Below are 21824 nucleotides of genomic sequence, written 5' to 3'. Positions count from 1 at the left end.
CCGTGAATGAAAGCATCAGAAAAGGTGCATTTGTCGTCAGCATTTTAAGCGTTTTATTTGAAAAACACATAGAAAAAGATCATATACAAGACAATAAATAAAAAAGAGACAGAACAGTTTGGGTTAAGCTATGCAACTTTTTGCATTGTCATTAGTAATAAATACAGTACAAAAATCCACCCAGAGTGAATCTAAAGGTTCTTTTTTTTTTTTTTGTCTCCACAATATTCATCACTGATCAATGTTATTCTTCATTATGATTTAGCTATTGCTTTCATATTATTGATGATACATACTTCTACTTCTCTATAAAATACTCAAGATCATAAAACATTGCGCGGTTACAGCAAAACAGCAGTGTGTTGTACAAAGATGGCCACTTCCCTTTTTCACTGGCAGGTTAATAATAATCATCAGAATCCACATTGTTTGTCTTTTTGTCATTTTCTCATTGTTGTTTACTGTCAGCAGCAAAGAAAGGAATATTCAAGAAGGTATACAGCATCATATGAAAGACATCTAAACAGAGCTACTCCCACATACACATAGGAAAACCTGAGAAGGACATGCATTGAAAAAGCTTGTGCTTTCAAAGTTCTACTGTTTCCTCGGCTGGACTTTATTTAATACTATGGCTACGCTCCGCTTGGCTCGGGAGCAACACGCGAGGGTACACTGTGGCAGGCGCGCGGGCTAAGCTCAGTGAGAGCACGCAAATAGTCATTCGAAAATGCTAAACCAACAAAAATAAAACAATCAGAATAAATAGTCAAGACCAGCCAGCCAGCTTCATTCAATTCCAATATTGAGTTTTCCCTTTTTTTTTTTTTAATCTCCAAAAGAGTTATTAGCATTGAGAGGACAAGCACACTGAAAAGTTAGCTTATTACATCCACACTCCATTTATAGTTGTGTTTTTATTTTAAATATATATTTGTCGACGATGGCTCAAGTTAGCATGTTAAGTGAAATACAACCCCCGCTGCAAATACACCAAGCAAAACAGCCAGCAATACGTAGGGCAACACGTGGCCTCGGGTTCCAGATATGAGTGTCAGCAATGTGGAGTCAAAAAACAATTACCAAGCAGCATCGTATGGCAAAAAGAGCGATTACTAAGACAAAACGTGTCTCCGATCAAAAGCAGGGAAAGCTAAAGGGAATGTCATCTAGATCAACAGCACCATGCTGGTGTCAAAAGTGTAAGATGTGTCTTTGTTTTCTTTTATTTTGGGGGGGGGGAATAATAATAATAAAATCATAATCACACAGACGGCATGCAGAAGCATCCCCACCGACCCAATGCATAATGAGGTATTTTTTTTGTCATATTTTTTGTCTTATTTTAAATAAATATATCCATTGAATTGCAAAGTTATGAGACATTAAATATTCCACCACGATAGCTAGCTAGCTACAGTTAGTAATAAATAATGATTGTTAAATACTTAAGGCATCTTTAAATCACAGCATTCTATGTGAACTAGCAGAACCTCCCGTCATTTCAGCACATTTTTTTTGTTTGTTTTTCATTTTTGGATGGAGGTCTCACATGAAAACACAATCAAGTTATTCTGCGATAACAATCAAGCAGTGCTAGTGCCACGCTGATGGGGGGGGGGGGGGACAAATAAGTCCAATTACTTTTATGCCTTTTGTGTTCTTGGAATTCCGACGTGGCCCTATCACTTCTTGGTAGAGAACGCACAGGAAAGTGTGAAAATATTTGGATTCCAACCAAAACACAAACCCCTAAGACAAGAAGAACCCACACACGCCACCAAAACAAACGCAAAAAAACAGGCAACTCCACATGGTAGTGCATTTACAAAAAAAGAAAGAAAAAAAAACACACGCTACATTACAATAAATATGTTTTGTCTTTTTTTGCAGTGTTGCAGCTATTTCTCTTCACTGTGGTTAACATGGACATGGAACAGATGTAGGGTATTCGTACCATGTCATGACATGTCAACTAAAAAATGGCAAGACAATTAAGAACAATTGTTTGGTTGTTGTTTTCTTTCAAAATGGATGGCTTTTAATCCCTTTCGTCCTAAGACTACATGCATCTAACTCACACACACACACACACACACACACACAGGCCATCACAGTATAACCACGAAGGAATTGAGCATTCAAACTAACGCAGGCAAACTAGTGTCTTGTTGTTTTGTTTTCCCCTATAACACCACTTGCATGTGAGTGGGCGCAACGGAAACTGAAATGGGCACACAAATTGCGACAAAATTAAAAATCATACAAAAAGTCACATGTGCTTGTTCGGTAGGCAATAAGGTTCTGAGAAATGTCACTCATCTCGAGGCAAGATGGCGGAGTTGCTGTCACACACGGTGCCCGTAGAGGGGGTCCGAGATTGGTGTCTGAGTGCGTGTGTTGAAGAGGATGGGGAGGGGTGGGGGGCACACGGGGGTCCCTGCGTCTACTTTGCACCACTACGACCACAAGCCTGGCACACAAGCATGCACATCTGATGATGGAGGCCGGTCAGTTGCCCATCGGCGCCCACTATGACACAACACACACGTCACTGGAAGCCATGCCTGCAGTTAGCCGCATTAGCGTGGATGGCGTCTACAGTGTTCCCCCGCTGGATCGCGGTTCACAACCCTGCTATATAATATGACGCGATTGTAGGATTTCACAGGAAAGGCTGAATTTAAAGTTGCGCTCCTTCGGTGTGATGCCACGTTCAGCCGCAACATGTCTAGAAGAGGATGTCCGATAATATTTGTTGCTTGAGAGCAGAGAGAATATACGCTAGTGAGTATTGTTGCTGCTCAGTGTTAAAGTCACATTTTTTATTGTAACATAGCTGCTAATTTCAGTTAGCACGTATATAGCCTTTTCAATTAAATGTTAGCATTAAGCTAGCAGACTTTTTATTCGATGAAATGATATGGTTTGGTTGGTTTTGCATGAAAAATTCAAATCTAAGGTTTGGTTGTCTTTGTTTTGCGGCTCTGTCTGAGAGCAAACATCAGCTGTGAGTAGCAAATACAGCTGAAGCAAGCATGCTTTGCCTCTCATTTTTAGAAAAATGCAAGCAAGTCAGTGACGTGCAAAGGCTTCCAAAAATTGTAGGGCATTAGAATCATTCATTGTTTAAAGTGATGTTACACAATAGTTTCCCATTTGTTGACAACAGACATTGAGATGTCAAAAAAAAAAAATATATAATCTTTGAAAAAATGCCATATGTTAATCAGGTGTATTTTTACCAATTGGGGGCAGTTGTGGAACGTACCCCCCGTGAAAAAACGAGGGTTCACTGTAAATCCAAAAGAAACACAACACTCAAGAGGGGTGGGGGGTGGGGCGGGGGTCTTCCGCTATTTTTGGCCTTTGTACATACAACGCACGCGATTAGCCTCCCCCACCCGGTTTTCTAACCGTAGGCTATCTGACACTCTCAAGTTGCTACACAACACTGTTACTCGGTAAATACTCAATCAGTACTAGAGCACACCACAAGCGTCGGGCTACACACCAATCATGCTTTTGTGTAGTAATGTCCTATACAGATGTGCTTGTGTGTGTGTGTGTGTGTGTGTGTGTGTGTGTATGTGGAGTGTGGGGGGTGCACAGAGCATGACTCAGCACATCAGTCTATGGCTGCACCTGCCCTTTTCTTCTCCATCCATCCATCCATCCATCCATCCATCCATCCATCCATCCATCCATCCATCCATCCATCCATCCATCCATCCATCCATCCATCCATCCATCCATCCATCCATCCATCCATCCATCCATCCATCCATCCATCCATCCATCCATCCATCCATCCATCCATCCATCCATCCATCCATCCATCCATCCATCCATCCAGCCCAGTCTTAAAACTGTGTCCACCGCATGCATCCCTGCTTGTGTCTGAGTGTGTGTGTGTGCTTTGTTATTTTCCTACCCTTGCCCCCTTGCCATCCTCCCACTAACAAGAGGGGAAGTGAGGAGGCACCCCGCAAATCCCAAGAAGGGGATAGAGTGGAGGATCATGAGGCTTGCGTGCGGCAGGAGCGGCTATCAACTGTCGGGGTTGAGCTGGGTTTCAATGTCCACTCTGCAGATGGGGCACTTCCGGCTGGTCGCCAGCCATTGGTCTACGCACGCCTGGTGGAACAGGTGCATGCAGGGTAATCTCCTAAAAACACACATCAGACCAGTGGAGTCAACCTCAAAGCCATCGTCAGATGTCAAAGCCTGTTGAAATGCACCGCTACCTGACGTCCTCTCCGTCCTCCAGCATGGACAGACAAATGGTGCACTTCTCGTCTGTGTCCAGTTCCTCGTCGTCCAAACACATCTTCAGGTCTTGGGGGAATCTCTGCAACACCAAAACTCTTTGTCATTTTGTGTGTGTTTGTTTGTTTTAGCCTATGCCAGACTGAGTGGGGAAAAAAGACTCAATGATGTCTTCTATGAGCCAAATGATGTGACACTCTTCTCCAAGTATTTGGGTCACGTTGGCTATATGCGCTTATTAAAATTCACTGGAATGAGTCATCCCTCACGGTGATATGGAGCAGGCTGCAATCTGCACGCTGGTCTCACTTAAGTCTGCTGCTGGAAACGAGTTTGACCGTGGAGCTCATTTCCATACAGTACGCTTACCTTCTTGTACTTGTGGGGAAAAGTAAATCTCTCGATGGTGGTCTGGACCGCGCCACGATTCACGCTGCCCAGTCGGTCTTCCAGCTGCAAAAGTTCCTGTTTAAAAAAAACATGGTCACTGCATGAGAATTTGCAAATGTTATATTTGTTGACTAGATGGGATGCGGGGGGAATTGTTACGTGGCAAAATATTGAGTGCATGAAAGATTTAAGTGCTTTGCCGCAAACAGCAGAGCCTGCGAAAAATTCCGGTTTTGGTTTGTTGCCTAAACAGAAGGAGAAAAATCAAACACAACATAAAAGTTTGAAGAAGGTTGAGTGTGAATAAGTGGGGGCGGTAGCAATTGACAACTTGGCAGCAAACAACATAGTTGAAGAGTTTAACGGGCTGCGAGAGGAAACCAAACAAAACTTTGCACATTCTTTCTGTTCTATGTTGCCCTTTAAGTCTTACGAGGATTATGATAGACTTTACAATGGATTTTCTTTATTTATCAAAGAAATTTGACTTTCACGATACCTCAGTATGCGAGTGCAATCTTTGTGAAAGCTTTTAAGAAAAAAAAAAAAGGAGGGGGGGGGCATGAATAGTGTTTTTCTCTAAATAAATTAGGCAATAGTCAAATTTGAGTTTCAGACTAATGGGAACTCCAGCAGCAGAATTGAAAATTGTCTATCGATATGCTGTGATATGTTTTGGTTTTAATTTTAAATTCAATATTTTGTTGTTGTCAATCATTTCATTCTAAAATCTGGATTTTTGTAGACTGAATAAAAAAAGGCTCTCAATCTTGTACCGGGAAAATGAATAGGTTCATCCAACACCCACCTCGTAGCTCTCCCTGACGGCAGACGCGTGGCGTGAGGGGTTGAGACTCTGTAGCGCCAGCAGGTGCAGCTGAGGGTACGGATAGTTTCGTATCTCGTGGACGACCTGGAAGAGGACGGCGGGGCGGCGTCAGTCCCTGAGGTTAAATGATGAATCGTCGAGATTGCAGCAGCTCACCACTTGCGTTGAGGCGCTGTTCCTGGGGAAGTGGTGCATCCTGGGAGATGTCAGGTAGTGCTGATAGTGCTGCGGCAGTGGGTGGATGTGGTACTGGTGTGGCGGGAGTCCGGTGTCTACACTTAGATCCCTAAGCAGAGGAAGTCAAAACTTTTAAGGTCCGTGGTGAGATAGTCATCATAGAAATTTTGATGGATGTGTGCCTTTAAGGGGCGTGGCCTAGTTGTGGCGTCAACAGCCCGAGTTGGGCCAGCTGGTATGTCTGTGTGTGAGCATCTCGCCGTGAGTTGTGGCCTACAGCAGATCCTTTCTAGTTTTGTCATTTTGTATTTGAGTGTTTGTCCCATTTTTTAAAAAGTGCTTTGTGAATGTGGATCTCCTTGCAGGTTTGAGGACATTGATTTGGGCTGCATGAAGACATAATTTTGGCGTGTGCTTTTCCTACCAGTCTGTGCCCTCGGCCAGGTAGCGGGGTTGCTGCACCACAGGCTGCGGTGGAACGTGCAGAGGCGGGGGGAACTCGTAGCCTGGACGCAGTCTGTGGGGCTGGTGAGGAACCCTCTCTGATGTGCGTCTACTGACACAAAAAAGGGACACGTTTTATATTGACTTCAATTAAGGTTCCTAAAACAATGCATTGCAACAAAGCCTGAATGTGGAGCATCGAAATTCTCTCAACCTAATATTGTGGTTTGGGCTCTTTGTAGCTTTGGGTTGTACCTGTTGGGTGGCAGGATGTGTCGATGCTGGGCCTCGAGGATCTGTTGCTGCAGGAGGTATTGCTGGTGTAATGCCTGAGGTAGGAAAGGAGGGGCGGGGATGTCCTGGAACTGGGGGGCGGGCATGGGGTTGAGGGGCGGGTGATGTAGCGGAGGTCCGTGCTGGTGGCCAGGAGGGGCCAGGTGGGGGTTGATGCCCGACTGCGGCTGGGGCATGGGGAAGTCCATGGGCAGCGGCGCCTGGGGGCCTAGCTGGAAGTGTCGGCAAGAGGTAGCATGGCTGTGCTGCTGCTGCTGTTGCCGGGTGAAATGGGATCCTGGGGGCGAAGTGAGGGGGGGAGAAGCAGAACACGTCAACACCCAAAATGAGCAGGAATTAATTCTGGGTGAAAAAATGGCTGTCATTGTATATATACAAGATGTGTGCGTGTGTGTGAGTGTATAATGTGTGTGTGTGACATAGCATGTTAATGAAGCCCTACCTCATACCTACGGTGACAAAATGCTTCTGTGGGGGTGGGACAATGATGGATACCACAAGTGTCACCGAAACCAAACACCAAAATGTGCTCCGGCATGAAAATACACGAGCCGCCATTTCGGGATCCTTTCCTGTACTCTGAAGCGGACGAAGCTCTGAACTACCGTGGAACTAACTAAGTGCGGACTTGACTCTTTCCTGGCTGTGCAGTAGAATGTAATATATATAAATGTATTTTATATTCTATGAAATGATCATTGTTGTTGGATTTCTGTGCCATTTTAGGCCTTACAAAAAAAATGGCACAAATCTCCAATAACGTCGTAAAGGTGCCGGTTCACGCTATGTGATAGCATGTTGCTGTGGTTAAGGAAGACAACTTGGTTTTGCAGTTGCACAGTATCAAAAGGCGACTTGACGTTTTACTGATGTTAGGGGTTAGGTTCTTCCAACACTGGTATGACATATGGCTTTGAAATCCCCCCTAAAAAAATAAAAAATGGATCGCCCTCCAGGAATAGATGGGCTTCATCCTTTGCGTTGTACGTATTTCACTTTTTATGACACTCTAGTCACGCATTGTCAAATATCAGTATTTACAGTTAAGCCCTCTTTTCTCCCTCTCAATATTCAGTTTCCAGGAAAGAATTTGGTTGTTTTTTTTCTTTGAATATAAACTTGTCCCGACCACAACTATTTGGCGAGCGTTGCGCGCAGACAGTCGGAAGACAGCGGGCTTCCTTGTGCAGCCGCGTTTTTAATGCATTGCACGTGTTTCGAAACGCTTTTTTTTAGCGGCATGAACATTAGTGACGTTCATTTGGCAGAGTTTAATCTTCTACAAAGACAATGTCATGTGCTTGTATTTTTTTTTTTTTAAATAGCTAGTTCATAATGCATTTTCTTTCACGAAGCGAAGAAATCAAAAGAAACGGGTTGGTGACTGCAGCCAGGCGGCAGACAGGTTGCGACCTCGTAAGGCAGAGTTCAAAGGGGATGGGGGCACAGAGGACGTTTGGGGGGGGGGTGACGGCCAACCACGAATGAGAGCATTTAGGCTGGCACGGGCGCTGTGATGGAGGAAGCGTGGCGAATCGTCTATCTTTTGTCACAGCAGGAGAGGAGGAGGGTGAGGGTGGGGGGAGGTGGGACGAGGGGTGGTAGAGGGAGGACAATAAATGGAAATCAGCAAGAAGCACACTGAAGGTTAGGAAAAACACTATATTCTTTATTGAAAAATATTAGTAAATTGTGTTTTTGTTTCTCTCTCTTTTTTGTAGATAAAAATCCATGCAACCAAAAATAAACCACATAGACTGAAGGCAAGGCCCACCATGCTCCGTATAGGGTTAAATAAAGGAACAAAAGCAGCATCCAATGAGCTACAGCACATGATTCAAGTACAGCAGGGTAACATCTTTGCTACAGAAAGATTACATTGGATTCTCACAGATCAATGTAGAGTCAAACCAAAAAACAACAAAAAAATATGAATCATAAAATGTGACCATGCATTGAAAAAGTACTATCAAGAGAGACCACAACCAAACAATAGAGACGTTATTTACTAATAGAGAATCTCTTTTAGCAGTGCAGGAAAATAAGCATCCCTGTGAAATGGATAGCATTTTGGCCTTACGGTAGTTAGTGAGGGGGGGCAGGGGGGATTTTAGAAAGTGGTGAACCACCAGTGAGCTTGTTTTGCCTGCTGATACAGTGGAACCTCTCAAGTCAAAACGCTCGCTGCCTTCAAGCTTGAAAAGCGGTTCAGGAAAAATCTGCTTTCAATGTCCTGCTTTTTACGACACTCGTTCTAAAGTCAAAAGGCTCTTGTTTCCAAAAAAACTTTTGCTCTGCTTTTCAGTCATCATAGTTACAGATGATCAGCAGTCATCATGTCAAAGTTCTTTGTACCAATACCGTTTTTTTTTGGGTGTTAGAGTAGCGGTTGTTTACAGCTTGACAAGTTATCTTAGTTTTCCAACAGCTATGCTACTTGTTATTAGCTCATCTGATTAGCATTTAGCTGGCAGACATCTATGCTAATTGTCATTAGCTCCTCTAATTAACATTTAGCTGGCAGACATGTTAGTTGAAATAACATTTAGACATTTCATTCTCCTCGCATTAAATTTCAACTGGTTTTATTGTGTTCCTATTATGATAGCAAATCCCTTGAGTTCTCTTTTTCTTCCAACAAAGGATATTGCGTAAAACTAACAACAAGAAAAATATGAATTGAATAACATTTTTTAACATGCTTTGAGGCTTTTGGATAGCAATGGACTAACTGCTATAAACTGGTCAAGTTGTTGTGTTATACTTGGATCTGACTTTGTATGAAAGCAACACTTGGAAGCACAAATACATTTCAAATGGGAAATGTTACGTTCCAAGCTAAACAAATTATAGTCACCGTAAAGAGAGCGCTCAACCTTTGAGGTACCACTGCACTGGCAATATTTTTTTTTGGAGCTTGTTAAAAAAGAGATGTAGGGCAAGCAGCCCTAACAATTCAGTGTGATTCAAAGGTTTGTTTGTTTTTGCAAAAGGGGGAACAAAAGGACTACACAAAATGGAGACAGTTATGGCAGGTTGTCGTGTGCAGGCGCAGTGTACCTTCATTCCATTCATTTCCAGCAGAAACTCCAAAGTCCAGCACACCCAAATAGATATAATTTCAAATTCCCAAATAATTTTCTTTGACAGTATGCCTCAAAAGTTCAAACCAGCATCTTGTTCCCCCCGTTATCCACCTATAAGGGCGAACAAGGGGTGCCCTTTGTTTTGTTGTACAATTATTGACAACATTCGTTAAAGCAGCAGTTGTTTGAAGTTTCATAATGACCCAAGTATTCATGCTAATTTTTACTAGCCGTCTATGGAATTTCACATTATATCCGATTAGTAATAAACAACATTTTCCATGAGATTAAACTATGTTTGATTGCACATTTTGTGTTTAAATATATGATCGATTTCGATTCTCCCATGTTTTTGGTCAGTTTTAGAGTTAATGTCAACTGGGAGTGAAAAATGCTCTCTCTATACTGCATCTTTTTGGTCAGTAAAGTTACAGTCATGCTTACTGTTTTTCATTGTATTTAATGGCCATCACTGAAGGGCTTGTGTTGGACTTAGGAGATCCCATTGCACAGCGAAACGCTGATTTTCAAATTGTCACATGAGAACATGTACACTGCACCTTGAGTGAAGAAAAAGGAGGATGAGCCAAATTCTGGTGTTCAACGATGCGAGTGCAGCCGTTTTGGAAATCATGCAAAAATGTATCCACTTGACAGGAATTTACAGCATGTAGTCTATCAAAAGACTGGATGGGAGGTACACAATGACATTCCATTAAAAAAAGGAGCTACATGTCCACTCGGGTGCTACAGCAAAAATTTGACAGAAACAAAAGACAAAAAGGTGCTCTGCTCTAAGATGTTAGCTATGTTTTTTTTTTTTTTTTTTTTAGTTGGCTTGACATGGTTGGAATACATCTTGAAGGAAGGAGGAGGAAGAGGAAGAGGAGGAGGAGGAGAGGGGGAGGGGTGTTTTTTAATACCAATGTCGTCTTCGGATGGAAAGAGGAAATGAAGAAGGGGTTCACAATACAGCTAAATGCAGAGAACAGGCAGAGGCCACGCCACACCACACAGCAGCAGATGATCATTAGCTACACAATGGGGGGGACGACAAAGATCTGATAAATGCAGAATGTAGAGCCAGCCTCCATACTATGAAACAGGGAAATAAGAACAGAAATAAAAGTACAATGAAATCACTGATGCCACTGTTGTCAAATTAATTTTACACTGTAGCTTCACGTGTGCTTCTTTTTTTAGCCGCTCGCTCGCGTCTGTGCGCAAATATTGTTGCAGCACTCCAAACATAAAAAAAGCTGACAGTTTTCAGCAAATTGGATTTATTATGTTTGCCAGAACCGATTCTTTTGCGTATCGATTACCAATTTTGCCCACCGACGCAAAGAGTCATAAATAATCGCGGTGGCGAACGCAGATGATCTTCAAATGACATCATCCAGGCGCAGATAAAACGACTGCCTGGGGAAGGCTACGGCTATTTTGCAGTATTTTTACAGTGCAAAAACACCAGCGCGTGTAAAATTAGAAGGTGCGCATTGCAATGTAACCCAAACGACACGAGCGGAAAATGGGTGGAACGAGCCACCGGGCTCTGTACGGGAATGTTGTTTGATCACAACAACCGGCGCTTGCCGATTCCTTTGTGACAATTGATTCTGCTTCAGGATGTAGCCAGCCCCCACACGAGCCTGCTAGCTATCTCGAGTGCTAGTTTCTGAATTTTAATTAAAGCCAACTACGGGCGCTGAAACATATCAGTCGATGCTTTACGGTCAACGGCGAACAAAGCAAACACGTCAAATTGCATTTGGCGAGGAGTTTTGAGTGGAAACGACGAGCTAGCCGACGCGAGCTTAAGCCAGCGGCTAATGGGAGCTAACTAGCCAACAGCTGCAGTGAATATTAAGATAAACAGGGCACATGTTTTAGCGTGCTTACCAACAAACCACGACCTTACCTCGGTTTCTTACTGAGCCGAATACGGGGAGAACCAAGTATCCGACATGCACCAACACCATCCTGGGATCCTTATCTTATGACACCGCTGGCTTATTTGGAGAATGAGAGTGCGGTGGGAGAAGTAGCCCATGCGGATCTACATTCAGGCGGCTAGGCTGGCTAGCAGCACGCGGGCCGTACAACCGAAGCGTCTGTCTCGCCGACTGACTCACTCACTCACTAAATTGCTGTGCTGTACTGGAGCTCTGCGTCTATGCCTGCGCTCGACGGACTCGACTGCCTTGCCTGCCAGGTGATGACTGACAAAAGCAGACATGTCATTCTACGGAGCCGACCAAGGGGGCGCTATTTCCTCGTGGCGTGACCTCGAGAGACCTACGATGGTAACTTTTATGCACACCAGATAACGAAGACGATTTTAATCTAGAAGATTCTGGTAATTATACGCGTACATTTTATTTTTATATTATTATGATTATTACTGTTTATCTAATAATTTTATTTAGTTCAAATAAATCAAAACAGCTTCTCTGAGCCCAAAAATATTTAAGAATTTTTAAATTATAATTTCACGGTTCGATTGATAAAAAGCATTACATATTTGTGATTACACTCTGTATTTCTTTTGTCTGCTGCCATTGCTTGCAGTACAATAAATACACCAACAGGTAGCGGTATTGAGCTAAATCGGTCTGACGAAGTCGCCAGATAAATCGAAGAAGATGTCATTCAGCCATTACATTCTCCCTCAGCCAGGTCGAACCCGCTAGTGGTGGAGGACAAGTCATTACCAAGCAAGCAAAATGTTATCCGTGCGAGTTGCAGCAGCGTTGGCCAGGACCCTGCCGAGAAGGGCTGGATTAGTAAGTATTTCATTACAATAATCCATATCGCTCAAATGTTATCAGACTGCTTAATTTAGTGTGTGCATTAACTTTGCATATGTGAAGGGTAACGCCGAATAAAATGTCAACGCAGCAGGCCTCGTGCAAGCTCGACTTCCATTTAAAAAGATCTTCTAAAATATTTTCCGTGTGCATTTAAAAGTTGAATTCTGTCCGTCCCTCCTTGTATTGTATCGTATGATTTTGTTGATTTTTGCCCTTGTGACAATGGATGTGCGCTGTGGTAGAGTTAGCACGCGAGCTAACGTAGCTTTTCGTTAGCAACCCATTCAACCACGCTTTGAAGGTCAGCTAACCTGACAGCCGCCGACAGGGCTGACACTGACTTGCCCCTTCCTCATTTAGCATGCGCGTTCTGCAACAAATAACAGGAACACTTTTAGCATCATAATTATTTGCAATTAAATGAGTACGATTCATTTTAATCTCAGGTGTCCAAGGCTGTCCCAGCCGCCTGCGTTGGGGTCAACCACCTCCACACACACAGACCATGGCTGCAAAAGACTGGTAAGAACATTTGAATAACTATTCAAAACATTTACCTTTTTGTCCCCTCATCCCTTTATTTTTATTTATTTTTTGTTACATAAAACATGCAATCGTTTTTTTCTTTACATATATGAAAATAACTGTTTTCTTTGGCCAAATTCAAAACATGCACGTAAACAATCATCACCAAAGTGGTGTTTAGAATTGCTAGAGCAGTCTATCTGTATGGCGGTCTTAACTCATTTATGTGGAAGCAATATATGTCACTGGCAACATACTTTGAAAAATCAAATAGTTAATGAAGTTGTAAACAATAATGAAGCGAAACAATCACCTATCCCTAACTGGTTTTGAACTCGCACTAACATCAGTAATGTTGACCTACGGTTACCTTGAGTCTCTCTTGTTTTAAAAAGGCACGGCTGAGGTGTCCTCAATCCTGGAGGAGAAGATCATGGGAGCAGACACCTCTGCCGACCTGGAGGAGACCGGTCGCGTGCTGTCCATCGGTGACGGTATTGCCAGGGTGTACGGGCTGAGGAATGTCCAGGCGGAAGAGATGGTGGAGTTCTCATCTGGACTCAAAGTATGTTTGTAAAGAGCGAAGGCATATCTTTGCATTTATTTTACCAGATTAAAATCTCAAGACCCCACAATATTGTGATTCAATAGTTTTTAAATAATTGTTTTCATGGTTCACTCCCCATATGTTTAACAAACGAGTAACAAGATCATCTGTATTACAATCAACAACAATCAGGTTATACATATTGTAAATATTGTGGTCTTACAGGGTGGGGTTCCATCAAAATAATCAATAATAAAATGAATCCTCTGTTGTTCTTACCCACTAGGGAATGTCTCTGAACTTGGAGCCTGACAACGTTGGCGTGGTGGTGTTTGGTAACGACAAGCTTATCAAGGAGGGCGACATTGTGAAGAGGACCGGTGCCATCGTGGATGTTCCCGTCGGAGAGGAGCTGCTCGGCCGTGTGGTGGATGCTCTTGGAAACGCTATTGATGGAAAGGTAAAAAAAGCCACGTATTACTTATTCTAGTAGTAATAAAAACATCATAAAGGATGGTCTCAAGTGGGACGTTTGCTTTTCTGCAGGGTCCTCTGGGTTCCAAGATACGTAGGCGTGTGGGTCTGAAGGCTCCGGGTATCATCCCCCGCATTTCTGTGAGGGAGCCCATGCAGACTGGCATCAAGGCTGTGGACAGCCTGGTGCCCATCGGGAGAGGCCAGCGTGAGCTCATCATTGGTGACAGGCAGACTGGGTGAGTAGCCTTAAAATGCATCACATTAGCAATCAGCGATGGCCATTTGAGTAGCCTTAAAATTTATCACATTAGCAATCAGGGATGGATTTGCTCCATTTGAGTATTTTTCATTGAGAACAAAATATGATTACTTCACCTCTACAGCAAAACGGCCATTGCCATCGACACCATCATCAACCAGAAACGCTTCAACGAGGGTACCGATGAGAAGAAGAAGCTCTACTGCATCTACGTGGCCATCGGCCAGAAGAGGTCCACCGTGGCCCAGCTGGTGAAGAGGCTGACGGATGCCGACGCCATGAAATACACCATCGTGGTGTCGGCCACCGCCTCAGACGCGGCCCCCCTGCAGTACCTGGCCCCGTATTCGGGCTGCTCCATGGGCGAGTACTTCCGCGACAACGGCAAGCATGCCCTCATCATCTACGACGATCTGTCCAAACAGGTGAAGGGATGATGAGTCTGTAGGTTTGGAGTTCTTCCAAACAGCAGCTCTCCAACATTTTGGGTCTTTTTCAGGCCGTAGCTTACCGTCAGATGTCCCTGCTGCTGCGTCGTCCCCCGGGTCGTGAGGCCTACCCCGGCGACGTCTTCTACCTGCATTCGCGTCTGCTGGAGAGAGCCGCCAAGATGAATGACAACTTTGGCGGCGGCTCCCTCACCGCTCTGCCAGTCATCGAGACCCAGGCCGGCGACGTGTCCGCCTACATCCCCACCAATGTCATCTCCATCACAGATGGACAGGTAAGTCTTTCTGACGTCACTTAAGTTTTTGTTGGGTCTTTAGTAAACTTTTTGTCCTGCTTCTGCTGTAGATCTTCTTGGAGACTGAGCTCTTCTATAAGGGTATCAGGCCCGCCATTAACGTGGGTCTGTCTGTGTCCCGAGTGGGTTCTGCTGCCCAGACCAAAGCTATGAAGCAGGTTAGTAAACACCAAAATAACTTCTCTGGAATAACATGATGGCTCTCATTTAGTAGTAAGATGGGTCGTTTTGTTATTTAGTATTTTTTTAGGAATTACGATTCTTGAAATCAAATTATGGATTAAAATCAACCCTGAGCAAGATGGATAAGAGTTTTTTTTGTGTTTGTTTTGGGCGTTGTTGTAGGTTGCCGGTACCATGAAGCTGGAGCTGGCTCAGTACCGTGAGGTGGCAGCTTTCGCCCAGTTTGGGTCCGATCTGGACGCTGCCACTCAGCAGCTCCTCAACAGGGGCGTCAGGCTCACGGAGTTGCTCAAGCAGGGACAGTACTGTGAGTGTTGGCCAAACGACTCCTCCTAGCTGCCTCTTTTTGGCTCAACCGGGCCCCTCATGTCTCTCCTTCCTTTCGTCCTTAAGGTCCCATGGCCATCGAGGAGCAGGTGACAGTCATCTACGCCGGCGTCAGGGGCCATCTGGACAAAATGGAGCCAAGCAAGATCACAAAATTCGAGAAGGCTTTCCTGCAGCACATTCTCAGTCAGCATCAAGACCTGCTCGCTGCAATCAGGTAAGATCTTGTTTGTCCCAAATGAGCAACTTTTTATTTGCTTTTGAAAACATGCAAATGTTAATGTTGACGTTTCAGGGCTGACGGCATGATCTCGGAAGCATCTGATGCCAAACTGAAGCAGTTAGTTCTGAACTTCCTGTCCAGTTTTGAGTAAGCAGGTTTAGCACTTGATATTCAGTGCCCCCCCCCCTCCCACCATTATGTACGTATGTGAACACGCTGAATGCCAAAACCTCCATGTACAGATTTGTCCCAATAAATGTCTACAAACCTCTCGAGTTGTTAATGTATTCTGATTGGCTCAAACAAAATCTAGAATACATGTAGATCATTTCACAGCATTAGTGATGAGTCCTGCTGTTCACAGTAGTAATCGGGAGAGGGGGGGGTAGCGACTTTTTGCTGTTTAAAGTATGTAAGGACCCATGTCAGGTTTGAGTCATGTTTAATATGAGAATAAATTGTGTAACAAATGAAAGTGGTTTTATATCATCTCTCGAGCACATGAAGGTTGAGTGGAAGATTTCCTATGAGCTTGAAATTCTTTTTTTTTTTTTTTAAATCGTGTATAATACAATTTCTTTGTGTACAAATTATTTTAAATGCAAAAAAAATTACTAGGTACCTCCATTGTAGCATAATGTCCAGCAGGTGGCAGCACGTACATATGTCATGGTATGAATATGCTCACTAATCATGATTAAGAATTTGTTTGAACAAACATAATATACACTGGCCACATCATTAAGTACACTTACACAATTACAATAATTTGTATTTCAATGGAAGCAGCTCTTTAAGGAAATAGTCAGTGTAATACCACTCAATGTTTTAATTAAGAATAACTTACCTTTATTGGAGGTGAATCATAATAGCCATGAAAAGTTCATTTTACTAATTGAGAAAATGTACTATATTTCAATTTGAGATTCATTTTGAAGTTGGAGCTATAAGATAAGCAAAACAAATCAAAATAGCAAATCAATGAGTTTCACTAACTTGAACCACTAAAATCGCAATACTTTACATTTTTTTCAAGTTATTGCTTCACTTATGCGGTGCACTGGGAACTATCACTCATGAAGTGAGTCATGCGGCGTAGTGACTGGAGCTGTGCTCATAGTGCAATTGTGACATCAAGAGAGATCTCCAAGCAGAAGCACATGACCACACAAAGATGCTTCACACGCGCTCAATGAGTCGATCGTCTCGCAAAGCACTTGGTCACTGTCTCAACTGTTTGGCACTTAAATTTAATTAGCAGTTCCACTGCGCCAACCCAGTTGAATAACAACCAGACATGTATAAGTCACACATTTGCACCAGACTACACGCTCAGAAGGATAACATGACAGCATTTGTGAATCAATCTAATCACATATAGGAAATGGAAGTGAAATTTCACAGAGAAAACAGTCGGTTAGGATTTGTTGATTCACATAAAACTTGCATCTCTGTTCTGCAAAAATAATTAGGTTTCACTTCAATATTCCATCTCTGCCTTTTACCGCATACATTTTTTATGCTTATTTTGTCTTTTACTGCCATATCCGTTTTACAGTCAGTCACGCAGAAAGGATTTCAAAGCGGTTTCTGTGGTTTGGATCGGTAATGTGTACTCTCGGAAGCTATTGTTGCATGTTTGCACGTTTCAAAGATAAGCTAGTTTCAGTCCAAGTCGGGAAGATACGAACATACAGACGGTAAATGTTCCTGTAAATGTGACCTCCTCAATGAGACTGCTGTGAATTTCTTAGGATTATGGCATTTTGTTCCAGACATCTTTAGGCTGACTTCCACGTTATCAAAAATAGTCTATTATTTATTTTATCTTTACATTAGTTTGATAATCTTATGTGGGGAACCTATGCAAACAATATACAGGTCAAACACCTTGGGGGCTTATTTGGAAGAGCATCCCAAAAAAGGTAATAATAATAATAAAAAATCGGTTTTAGGTAGACTTTTTTTTTAACAAAAACAAGACTTCTTTTATTTCTCACATTTTCAACAGCACTGTTCAGATCAGGGGTGGGGAACCTGCGGTTCCTGGGCCTGTTATGGACCATCAAAAGCGTTTTAATCTGGTCTGCCCTATAATTCTTAAACACAAATAAAACATTTGAGAAACTGGGATAAAAAAAAATCCACAAGTGTCAAATAAATGACTATCAAAATACTTTTATCGTAAATCGCAACATATTTTCCTGAATTTAGTGTAGTCCTCGGACGACTTGAAACTGAAAGGTTTCGCACCCCTGATTTGCGCAACTTGAATGCAAGTTTGAAGAAAATGAAAACATAATAAAGACACACATGCACGCACCTAATAAGCGGCACTTTATCGTCAACCAGGTGAAGTGGGAGCGCTGTTTTTTTTGGGTTTGCCGATGTCTCCATGTACCGCCTACACAAAGTACATCCAGAAGTTGAGCCCCTCCTCACCCACCCCCTACGCAAACGGAGCTTTTCCTTTCAGCAAGTTGAGAATTATTTTGTATAAAATATACCATTCTTGGTCTTTGGCGCACATCTTTTAACGAACGCATGTCACAGACATGTTATTTATATATTTAAATTATGGATAAAATGCAGTAAAAGCGAGTCAGCTTTCAAATGAAATATCAAGATCAACCTAAATTGTACTTTGCAGGTGATCTATTGAAATACAGTACACATCCTCCTGTTCAACGTTTCAGCACTTTTTGCACAACTTGCCGTTTTTGCTTCTTTCTCAATGCAGCTACAATTAACTGAAGTCTCCATCCTTGATTGAAATTTGCCTTAATTTATTATTGTCTATAAAGGCCAAAAGGTGAGTTAAATAACATTATCTTGGCGAGTATGCTAGATACAACTATTGATGAGCCTTGGTGAGTTCTTTGTGTACAATAATTTAACAAGTGAACACAATTGTGTCTGTCACACGATGTGATGTACGTGCTAGATGGATGGAGTTGATGCTTTATTATCATCTCCATCTTAAGTTCACTATAATCACAGTATTGGTCCATACACTGACCAAACACCTGTTGTGAAAATTTCCATTGACTTTTGCAAGAGTTGTGCCCCAAGTATTGAAACATCAAACTGTTGGACATGTGGTTAGGTACTCCTGTAAAAGTTGCAGTGCATTTTAGGTTCGTCCTTAAATTACACCCAAAAACCGGACTTACCCCTTTTTATGAATGGCGTACGCCTCCTTTATGGACAGTGGAGTTTTATAAAGGTGCCAAGGTCTCCCTTACAAGCCTGCTTGCAGCGAGCACACAAGAGTCCCATTATATTCACAGCAAATGGAATTTCATTCCTCCGTGAGACATGCCATGGCACGCTGTTGTAAAAAGTCCCTCCTGCTAGGCAGCATCAAGTGAATAAAAGTGCATGTGCTGCCTCCCTACCCAATCGTTCCTCCTGCCGGGGTCATTCTGTGAGGGGCGGTGGGGTCGTTCAGTCAGTGCTGCCATAGTGGTTGGAATTGGCTGGGTTGTCATGTAAACCGGTGTGCTGGCCCCCTTCCTCCTGGGACACGCCCGCCGCGAGTGGCTGCTGGAAGAAGTTGGACACACCGAACACCTGCAGGAAGACAACTTGTCAACCCCAAAACACTCAGTACTCTGAACTCAAACAGAAGACTAAAGGACTGATTCTACTCCTGTCCTGAAATGTGCTTAACGACAAAAGTCAAACAACAAAGGGGTGGAACTCACCGTGAAGGAGGCCACAGCGCCGCCCTGCAGGAGGCCGGCAAGTACGTCGGTCCAGTGGTGCTTGTAGTCGGACACGCGGGACAGACCCACGTAGACGGCGGTGGTGAGAAGAAAAAACTGCACGGTGGGCCGTAGAAGCCTCGACCACTTAGTCTTCAGCCTGGCATGGATGTACAACTGGCGATGGCAGAAAGTCATTTCATTGCTTTAAATTAGACATACAACGTTATTGTCAATACAGGCGTGCTTTCATTTACAAGAAGGGCACTATTATTTGTGGCCCTAACCCAATGTAGAAATTGATCTGGCACACTCATCACTCCAAAATCAGTGTTTGAAGTATTATTACATCCCATATAGTGGACCAAAAGGTTCTCACTTGTTTTAAATACAAGAGATTTTACTTACGGCAAGAAACAGCATACAGTACATGGAGAACGATGAATGACCAGAATAGAAGGACAGCCTACAAAAGAAGTCAAGAAAAATGTCATAATGAGAAAATGCTCACGTTGTAATTGGGAGACAACTTTAGAAGACATATACAGTATGCAGTCATGAGAGCGTAGTGATGTTTATACCTGGCTTCCTCCACCAGGAACTGGTCCCCGGTACAGGTGATGTTCTCCACGTATCCACCAGCTTTGCAATTGATGAGATCCCACCTGGGCTTGCACACGGCAAGAAAGTGCGGCCGCAGACGCCCCACGGAGTACTTGGCGATGTCCGTCAGCGACTGGTTGGCCGCCGCCCCGAATAAGTAGCAGCCCATGGCCTTGTAGACACACGTTGCGTATTTGTGGCCAAGCGTCTTGCTCTTGGTGTGGGACAGGTAGATAGAAAGACACTCCCCACAGATGATCTAGGAAGAAAACATGAGCGCAAGGGGAACAATGGATGCTGCCACCAAAATTACAGATTTTTCTCTGCTTACAACAATGAGCGTGAAGGGGATCATGACCCCCCCAAGGAGCTGGTAGGAAATGGTGTCCTCTTTGAGGGGGTAGCGGATGGACTCGTCATCACAGAAGAAGCCTCGTTTGAACGGGCTATGCTGAGGAGTGAGGATGAAGAATGGGAGTCCCACTGATGGAGGACAAGAGGAGACACAAACATGGATTATAGAACATTTACTGGAAAATTAAGACATTTTCCTGGTGTGCTGTTCCAACTTTGCTAAGCACGTGGGGTGAATTTAATTATGTCATTTGTTGTGTTAAATTCTGCTTAATATCTAATGTGTTGGCTTTCATTCAGAGATACTTTAATCTAATGTAGAGAAGTTTAGTACAAATGCGGGCCACTTTCAACACAGAAATTCTGCTTTAAATGAGTCGTGTGGTGGTAATTTGGCCCTGCGGTGATATTACAAAACATCTGATGACAGAATGAGAAATTGGATGACGTGATTTAACAGCAAAATACACAAGTACATACAAATGAGGGAAATAACAGCAATTAGTCACATGGAACAAAACTGACTGTTGTAGATACAGACAGCGCATAGTAAAGTCAGTGCATCCATTCTGATGGTGCTGCAGGTTTCTTATGATTACAAAGCAAATACAGTAGTGGACTAAAAATATAACTTGGGCCTGGAAAACTCACAGAGGCGGAACATTTCCACTTCCGTGTCTGCAGTTCCCCACATCAAGCTGTGTATTTATATATAAGCTGTTAACGCCGATCAGTTTATTAAAATATACTAGGAGAAATTGTAGTTTTCTTTGCTACTTCTAGAAAAAGAGTTAAGGGTAAATTAAAAAGTGATCACATTCACATACCGAGTATGAGACAAGTCATGTCCAGCAAGATGTATAGAATCCCAGAAACTTCAAACATGTTGCCTTCTTTTTGTTATTAAAAGGGAAAAAAAATCAAGAATAAAACTAAAGTCCTGTAGTCTTATTCGATAGAACACACCACCACCTTCATGGTGGAATCCGAACGAAAACAGGGCGCTTTCAATAAACACAAAAACCAAAGTAATTCAGTTAACTCGCCGACGCGTGGACAGTTTCACGCCGTTCAAAGTTGTCCCGGAGCATCTTTCCCTGGTCGCCTTTAGGGAGCGTTTACCGGTGTGCCACAGAAAGCAGCACCTTACTACCGTTGTGATTAATGACCCCTTCGCGTTCTGCTGGGAAACCAAAAACTCGCGACAGTCACTCCAGACACGTAACGTTAAAAGTAAAAAAAAGGGCATATATTGGATATTCTAGATGTAGTACGTGACAGATATTACTCCAGTTATCAATTCCTGTTCCGTGCCCAAATCTAATTTGTTACGTTGAACAAATAAAAGAAGAAAATATTGTTCTGAGCTTTCCGTTTTTTGATGTGCACTGAAGGCAACACAATATACGGAAATGGGAAGTCAGAGTAGCCAATCGGCTGCCAGTCCTGCCCTCGGACGATGGCGAACACGAGGCCCCGCCCTCCTTGCCTGTCATTCATTCTGAGCTATTGTAATGAGGTTTAGAGGAGCCACAGTGTTATTAGAAAAAATGCTACCGTTGCACTTTGTTT

At 43.1% G+C, this 21824-nt stretch overlaps 3 protein-coding genes across 6 annotated transcripts; 1 reads left to right on the top strand and 2 right to left on the bottom strand.

The window, feature by feature from the left end:
- Positions 1–192: 192 nt before the first annotated feature.
- Positions 193–11559, bottom strand: ark2cb (arkadia (RNF111) C-terminal like ring finger ubiquitin ligase 2Cb). 2 transcript variants are annotated; one of them, XM_049762586.2, is made up of 8 exons: positions 11411–11559; positions 6365–6680; positions 6090–6221; positions 5645–5774; positions 5468–5572; positions 4639–4734; positions 4248–4351; positions 193–4168 (listed from the first exon to the last, which is right to left on the bottom strand). In XM_049762586.2, the coding sequence occupies exons 1-8, from the start codon at positions 11469–11471 to the stop codon at positions 4051–4053; spliced, it is 1062 nt and encodes a 353-aa protein (XP_049618543.1). In that variant the 5' UTR covers positions 11472–11559; the 3' UTR covers positions 193–4050. The 2 variants fall into 2 exon arrangements, with proteins under 2 accessions (XP_049618543.1, XP_049618544.1); XM_049762587.2 differs by having other exon boundaries at positions 6090–6218.
- Positions 8052–21550, bottom strand: LOC125993738 (phospholipid phosphatase 1). Of its 3 annotated transcripts, XM_049762596.2 has the most exons (8): positions 21080–21550; positions 20230–20381; positions 19877–20157; positions 19704–19761; positions 19296–19472; positions 18987–19161; positions 11411–18837; positions 8052–10584 (listed from the first exon to the last, which is right to left on the bottom strand). In XM_049762596.2, the coding sequence occupies exons 1-6, from the start codon at positions 21135–21137 to the stop codon at positions 19036–19038; spliced, it is 852 nt and encodes a 283-aa protein (XP_049618553.1). In that variant the 5' UTR covers positions 21138–21550; the 3' UTR covers positions 8052–10584; positions 11411–18837; positions 18987–19035. The 3 variants fall into 3 exon arrangements, with proteins under 3 accessions (XP_049618553.1, XP_068506165.1, XP_068506166.1); XM_068650064.1 differs by having other exon boundaries at positions 11411–19161; positions 21080–21544; XM_068650065.1 differs by having other exon boundaries at positions 8052–10523; positions 11411–19161; positions 21080–21544.
- Positions 12130–16063, top strand: LOC125993728 (ATP synthase subunit alpha, mitochondrial). Its single transcript, XM_049762576.2, has 11 exons — positions 12130–12275; positions 12749–12824; positions 13223–13392; positions 13661–13834; positions 13921–14087; positions 14235–14535; positions 14610–14834; positions 14906–15013; positions 15201–15345; positions 15432–15582; positions 15661–16063. The coding sequence occupies exons 1-11, from the start codon at positions 12216–12218 to the stop codon at positions 15737–15739; spliced, it is 1656 nt and encodes a 551-aa protein (XP_049618533.1). The 5' UTR covers positions 12130–12215; the 3' UTR covers positions 15740–16063.
- Positions 21551–21824: the final 274 nt, after the last annotated feature.

Source organism: Syngnathus scovelli, chromosome 3, assembly GCF_024217435.2.
Source record: "Syngnathus scovelli strain Florida chromosome 3, RoL_Ssco_1.2, whole genome shotgun sequence".
In the NCBI taxonomy this organism is placed as follows: domain Eukaryota; kingdom Metazoa; phylum Chordata; class Actinopteri; order Syngnathiformes; family Syngnathidae; genus Syngnathus; species Syngnathus scovelli.
This window is presented reverse-complemented; position numbering and strand designations above follow the sequence as displayed.